General features: G+C 42.8%; 2 protein-coding genes across 3 annotated transcripts in view; both read left to right on the top strand.

Annotated features, from left to right (window-relative positions):
- NTAN1 (N-terminal asparagine amidase) overlaps nt 1–7290 on the top strand; it is a 192996-nt gene that overhangs the window by 103977 nt on the left and 81729 nt on the right. The gene's annotated exons all lie outside the window — the stretch shown is intronic.
- BMERB1 (bMERB domain containing 1) overlaps nt 5894–7290 on the top strand; it is a 110829-nt gene continuing 109432 nt past the window's right edge. Inside the window, exon 1 of one of the 2 annotated variants that reach the window (XM_081819981.1) lies at nt 5894–6184. In XM_081819981.1, the coding sequence (XP_081676107.1) occupies nt 6079–6184 (106 nt within the window). In that variant the 5' untranslated portion in view covers nt 5894–6078. The remainder of the gene's footprint in view (nt 6185–7290) is intronic. The other variant, XM_081819982.1, reaches the window with a different exon arrangement.

Below are 7290 nucleotides of genomic sequence, written 5' to 3'. Positions count from 1 at the left end.
AAGCAGGGGGAGGAACAGAGGTAGACGGAGAAGGAGAAGCAGACTCCCTGCTGAGCAGAGAACCCCATGTGGGGTTTGATCCCAGGACCCTCAGATCCTGACCTGAGCCGAAGGCAGATGCTTAACCAACTGAGCCACTCAGGTGCCCCATTTAATTAGTTTTTAATATTGAGATATAATTTCCAGTAAAGGACATATATCTTAAGTGGCTTTCTCAATGAATCTGCATAGTCACATATATATATCCATGTAAATTATATATATGTGTGTATATTCATACACACACGCACATCCCACTATGTCATCATTTCAATACATTTCTAGTATTTTAACAAGTTACCCTTCTTGTTTATTTGTTCAGTAGCCCCCTAAAAGTAGCCACTATTCTGACACTTATCACTATAGATAAATTTTGTCTGTTTTTGAACTTTATATGGATGGAATCATCAGTCTGTACTATTCTGCATCCGGTTTCCTTTGTTTAATATTAAGTCTCTACAAGTCATCCCTTTTTTGGTAGTTGGTCTATTCCATTGCTGTGGCTATAACCACAAAAAAATATGTATATATCATAAATGTTAGCGAGGATGTAGAGAAATTAGATCCTGCATACACTGCTGGAGGGAATGTAAAATGGTTCAACCACTGTGGAAAGCAGTTTGACTGTTTCTCAAAAAGTTAAACATAGAATTACCATATAACCCGGCAACTGCAGTCTTCAGTACCTTAAAATAGGTAGTCAAACAGATATTTCTATGCACACGTTCATAGCAGCACTATTCACCATAGCCAAAAGGTGGAAACAACGCACGTGTCCATTAACAGATGAATGGATAAACCAAATGTGGTGTATTCCTACAATGCAACAGCCATCCAAAGGAGGGAGATACTGATTCATGCTACAGCCTGGATGAACCTCGAAAACAGTATGCGAAGAACAAGAAGCTGGACACAAAGGTCACAAAGTGTATGATTTCATTCATGTAAAATGTCCAGAACAGGTTACGTTCATAGAGAAAGAAAGGACTGGTGGTTGCCAGGAGCTGGAAGGAGGGGGAATATGGGATAACTACATAATGGGCATGGAAGTCTCCTGAAAATGTAATGAAATGTTTTGGCATGAGATGGGGTGGGGGTTGTACCACACTGGGAAAGGACAATACCACTGAATTGTTCACTTCAAAATGGTTAATTTTAGGTTAATGTGACTGTCACCTCACTAAAAATATTTAATAGAGTCAAACTTAATCTTTGTCTTTAAGGTTTGTGTTTTGGGGTCTTAGGTAACATGAGTTTCCACTGCAAAAGAATAAAGATATTCTTCTATGTGATCTTACACATTTTAAAAATTTTGCTTTTTCTCATTCAGGTCTTTAATCTACCTGGAATTTGTATATATGATATGTGTATGTGATATGTGTATACATGATAGGAAGTTCAAGATTGACATTTTTATTTTAGTTTTCCATTTTGTTAGGCAACTATCTCACCATTTAGTGAAGAGTCTATCCGTTCTGTACTCATTGGTAATGCCTCCTTTGTCATATACCAGCTTTCCAAATACATGTGGGTCTATTTGGGGGCTCTTGATTTTCTTCTTATGTCTTAAGGTTTTACAGTAGGTTTTTAAAAAATATTTTATTTATTTATTTGACAGAGAGAGCGCGCACGCTCAGGCATGAGTGCATGAGCAGCGGGCGGGGCAGAGGGAGAAGCAGACTCGCTGCTGAGCGTGGAGCCTGATGTGGGACTTGATCCCAGGACCCTGAGATCATGACCTGAGCAGAAGGCAGACTCTAACCGACTGTCACCCAGGTGCCCCACTGCCAGGTTTATTTTAAAGTCTTATTCCCTATGGAGATTTCAACTACAATTATCACTGAAGAGAATTGTCATCTTTATGAGACTTATTCTGGACCCTTGAATGTGGCATATCTATCTCTTCATTTTTTCTGTTGTTTAGCAATGTAACATAAAAATCATTAATTAATAGTCCCAGTTGACACAAAATAATAATTTTCTCCTCAAAGGTTCTTGAGGGGGTTTTTTGTTATGATTATAACCTTAAGTTTGATTAATAAAGTACAGAAATATTACCATTTGTGTATGTTTATCTTGTTTCCAAAAACTCAGCCTTATTAATTTTAATAGCTTACATGTGGATGTGCTTGCATTCTTTTTGCTTGCATTTTTATATAGGCAATTACAGTGTCTGAAAAAGAAAGTTTTGTTTCTTCTGTTTCAATTCTTATGCCTCATTTATTTTTCCTATCTAACTAGGCTAGGATCTCTCAAAGTGGAGATGACAGGCATCCGTGCTTTGTTCCTGACCTTAATGATCAGGCACAGAGGTTCAACAGTAAATGTTGAATGTTTGTTGTTGATTTTTGATAATTACTCTCTGGAAGGTTAAGGAAATGATCTTCTATTCTTAATTTGCTAAGAAAAAAAGACATGTATGTGACTGCTAATTTTTTCAAATGCTTTTTCTGTATCCATTAAGGTACTCCAACAGGTTTTTTTTTTTTTTAAAGATTTTATTTATTTATTTGACAGAGAGAGACACAGTGAGAGAGGGAACACAAGCAGGGGGAGTGGGAGAGGGAGAAGCAGGCTTCCCGCTGATCAGGGAGCCCGATGCGGGGCTCGATCCCAGGACCCTGAGATCATGACCTGAGCCGAAGGCAGATGCTTAACGAATGAGCCACCCAGGCGCCCCCCAACAGGTTTTTTTTTAATCTGTCAATATGGTATATTATATCAATAGATTTTCTGATACTGGGACATTACTACATTTTTGAAATAAACCTCATTTGTTCACAATGTATTATAATATTTATAATTTTTGTACCTGTGTTTATAGGTGAGCTCACTCTAGAATTCTTTTACTGTAGCATTCTAATCTAGTTTTGATATCAAGGTCATATATTGTCCTCATAAAATGAGCTCCGAAACAATTTTTATGAAATAAGGATTATCTGTTATTTTGTTAAAGCTCACCTATAAAACTGTTTGGGCCTGATGCCTTTGTGGGACTAAGGAGGAAAATAAATTTTTATATTAAGAATTCAGCTTTTGGGGTGCCTGGGTGGCTCAACAGGTTAAGTGGCTGACTCTTGGTTTTGATCTCAGGGTCCTGGGATTGAGCCCTGAGTCAGGCTCTGCACTCAGTGAGGTGTCTGCTTGAGGATTCTCTCTCTCCCTCTCCCCCTCCTGGAATTTGTATATATGATATGTATAAGTTTTTGTAATGATTATTGATTTTTTTAATTTCTTAAATACATTTTAGTAATTTACTTCTTAAAGAAATTTATCTTTCAACCAATTAAAAAAAAAACTACCTGTGTTTGTATTATGTATCCCTTTTCATTCTTAATATTACTCATGAGTGCCTATCCTGGTGAGTCTTGAGAGGTTTGCTGTCTTTATTAGTATATTCCTCCCAAGGAATCAGCTTTTGGTTTTGTGGATCTCCTCTATTGCTTCTTGGTTTTCTATTTTTTTAATTTATGCTGTCATTATTATTTTCTTTTTTCTACTTCACAGGTTTTATCTGTTCTTTTTTATTTATTTTTTTAAAAAGATTTTATTTATTTATTTTAGAGAGAGAGAGAGCGGGGTGGAGGGGCAGGGGGACAGGGAGAGAAAGAGAATCTCAAGCAGACTCTGTGCTTAGCATGGAGACTGATGCTGGTTTGATCTCACGAACCTTAGATCCTGATTTCAGGCAAAATCAAGAGTCAGATGTTTCACTGACTGAGCTACCAGGCACCCCATCTGTTCTTTTTTATTAAAGTCTTTTGAGTTGAACACTTAACCCATTTTTTTTTTACCATTTTAACCATTTTTAAGAGTATAGTCAGTGGTATTAAATTCATTCATTTTTTTCAGCCATCACCACCATCCATCCCCAAAACTCTTTTCATCTTGTAAAACCGCAAATCTATACCCATCGAACAATAACTCTCTATTCTCCTCTCCCCCAGCCCCTGGCAACCAACATTCTACTTTCTAGCTCTATGATATTTGACTCCTCTAAATACCTCATGTAACTGGAATCACACCGTATCTGTCTTTTTGTGACTGGCTTATTTCACTTAGCATCATGTCCTCAAGGTTCATCCGTGTTGTAACATATTGCAGAATGCCCTTCCTTTTTAAGGCCGAATAGTATTCCATTGTGTGGCTAGACCATGTTTTGCTTATCCATTCAGGGAGCCCGATGTGGGGCTCGATCCCAGGACCTTGGGATCATGACCTGAGCCGAAGGCAGATGCTTAACGACTGAGCCACCCAGGCGCCCCCTTACCCACTTATTTTTAGTCTTACATTCTTTTTTAGAGTCAGTTGGAGTTTATTATTTTATTTAAATTCAGTTAATTAACATATAATGTATTATTTGTTTCAGGGGTACAGGTCTGTGATTCATCAGTCTTATATAATACCCAGTTGCTCATTTCAACACATACCCTCCCCAGTGTCCATCACCCATTTTGGTTAATGCAGGCATTTAAGGCTATGCATTTACTTCCACCAAAACTTACAAGTTTTGATATGTGGTACTCTCACAGTTATTCAGCTTTAAATATTTTATGATTTTCATTCTTACTTCCTTTTTCTCTCATGGCCTATTGAGAAGTTGATTATTGATAATAACTTTTTTAAAAAAAGATTTATCCATTCATTTTGAGAGAGAGAAAGAGTGCCTGTGTGGGTGGAGGGGCAGAGGGAGAGAATCCTCAAGCAGACTCCCTGCTGAGTGCAGAGCCCAATGTGGGGTTCGATCCCTTGACCCTGAGATCACAATCTGAGCTGAAACCAAGAGTTGGACAGTCAACTGACTGAGCCACCCAGGCAACCGTAACAACTTTTTGAGGACACTTACTACCAGTGGATAAATACTTTTCTTAAGCAGGTAGGCCATGCTCCACTTTTCCACAAGCCAAATGGATACGAAAAATTGCCCCAGATGACATCTTAAAAGCAACAAAAAACAACAAACAAACTACTCATATCCTATAGGGTCTTTCCTACCCCTCCTGCCATACAAAACACCATATCAGTGCAGTATAAGACGTCAGTATAAGAAAGAGGCTAAGTCTGGATTCAATTGCCGACCAGGCCACTTGGTAAGTGTGGGACTTGGAGCAAATCATTTTTTGCACCTCAGTTTCATCCTGTGTAAAACAAGGCCGACAAAATAGTATCTGTTTCACACAATTATTAGGAAGTGTTTAGCACCTAGCCCTCATTCAGTAAACTCTTACTAATTTTTATCAATTTAGCTGCTGATTTTACTTTGTACTTTCAATGCTGCCCTGCTGTGTGAACCCCTGAGTTTCTGGAAAGTAGAGACCCGTGTTCCAAACAGCTTTGTTATAATTGTGTTATATATATAAACTGTGTTATAAGTGTGTCCAAAGTATGTTCCTGTCTCTCTCAAGTTCATGCAAACACCTACGAAGCTGACACGGGGCACCTGCGTAACAAGACTGTCCCATTTCATAATTCCAGTTATGGAATTCACGCAGAAGCAAACCCTAGAGATTCTCACAAAAATGCACTCGACCCAGCCCAGAAGCCACAGATTCAAGTCCACACTCAGGCTTCTGCACACTTACCACCAAAGATGGATCCATCGCCCACAGCTAGAGATGCGCTCACCAGTCCCACTCAAAACCTAGCAGCCCTGACAGATCACAAGCAGCACAGCGTGCCCTGGCAAAGCATCACCACCGGCTCCAGCATGAGCAGGGGCCTTGTTTTTTTACTTCCTTTCGGTTGGTTCTATTTTAGTTGTTGTTTGTCTGTTGCGCTTCTTAGAGTTATCATCTGCCCCTCTTTCTCTCTACCCAACCCCCAAGCCCCCCTCCCTCCTCCATTGCGCATGCGCCTTGCATCCCTCTCCCCTGCAGGGTACCAGTCGGCGCTCCCCGGCCCTGGCGGCGGAAGAGATGGAGCAGCGTCACGAGCGCCCGGCCCCTTAAAACGCTGCTGGCTGGAGCCGCCTCCCTCCCTGCAGCCCGGGGCGGGGATGGAGTAAAGGGGGACCCGTCGACCTGCCCGCGGGGATCAGCGATGGAGTTAAAGCAATCTTTGTCCACCCATCTGGAAACCGAGAAGCCTCTGAGGCGCTATGGGGCGGTGGAGGAGACGGCGTGGACAGCGGAGGGACTGGGGAGAAGTGAGTACTCGGCTGGAAGGGGGGTTACAGTTGGGGATCCGTGCGCTGGAGCCGGTGGTCGTGGGAGCTCAGGGGATCGCGGGGAGCGCACCAAGGGGAGCGCCCCCGCATTGGGGCTTTCAGCGCGGGGGGGATGCGCAGCGCTGCGCAGCGACGCGCTCTCTCGCGAACCTTTTGTTAAGGGGGACCCTCCAGGCTGGGCTTCACGGGGAGGCTCGGGAAATCGCGAGGCAGCAAACCGGGAGCCTGGGGGTGAACTCGGTAGTCCCGGATCCGTAAGCTCGCAGCTGGTCTTGGAAAGTAAGGTCTTTCCTGCAGCCGAGCGAGGAGAGTCGGATCTCCGCCTGGGATGCGCTAGGACACTGGAGCGGTTGGACCATCCTGGAAAGCGCCCACATCCCTGGAGAGGGGGGAGTGTCCGCTGGGTTTCTGCCGTGTTTCTCCCCCGGGCGCGAGGTTCAGGGCACACCTGAAATTCCCAGCGTTTCTTCCCCCGCCTTGTCCTGGGTCGCGGGTGGGAGGGAAAGGGTTAGGGGAAGGTTAACCCTGTGCACACCCTTCTCCTTTCTCCCTTGACTCATTCAGTCTTTGGTTTGAGTATAATCCTGGAAGGCACTTCTGAGACGCGCTGACTTTATTTGCTGAGTCTCTCTACGGTATTTAGGTGTCAGCAGTGTTTACAGATAAAAGAAGGATTTTTGTTTTTCATGAATAGGACACAGCGGTTAAAACTCCTGCTTTCAAATAGAGAGGCAGCCTCAAGGGCCCCAGGGGCACCAGCCCTCCCTGCAAAGCCAGGGCTCTTTGTGGTGCCCCCGCCTTTGCCTTGCTCACCCTAGCACGGTGCCTCCTGCTGGGCTGGGAAGGGCCTCTTACCTTTCTCAAGGACCCTCAGCTTCCTGCCTTGGCTCTGGGTAACCATGCTTAGCACCAATGGCAGATTTATGTTGGACCAAAGTATTGTGAATGTGCTTTTCTTTTTTTTTTTTTTTTACCTTGACCTGGTAGAAAATTGTGTGTGTGTGTGCATGCGTGTGTGTGTGCTCTTTCTCCACACCTGTTACGACAAATTCAGAAAATCTTCCTAGAATGGCTCAGCTGTATTC

The sequence above is a fragment of the Leptonychotes weddellii genome, chromosome 5 (assembly GCF_054177405.1).
Source record: "Leptonychotes weddellii isolate Sample4059 chromosome 5, ASM5417740v2, whole genome shotgun sequence".
Taxonomy (NCBI): Eukaryota; Metazoa; Chordata; class Mammalia; order Carnivora; family Phocidae; genus Leptonychotes; species Leptonychotes weddellii.
This window is presented reverse-complemented; position numbering and strand designations above follow the sequence as displayed.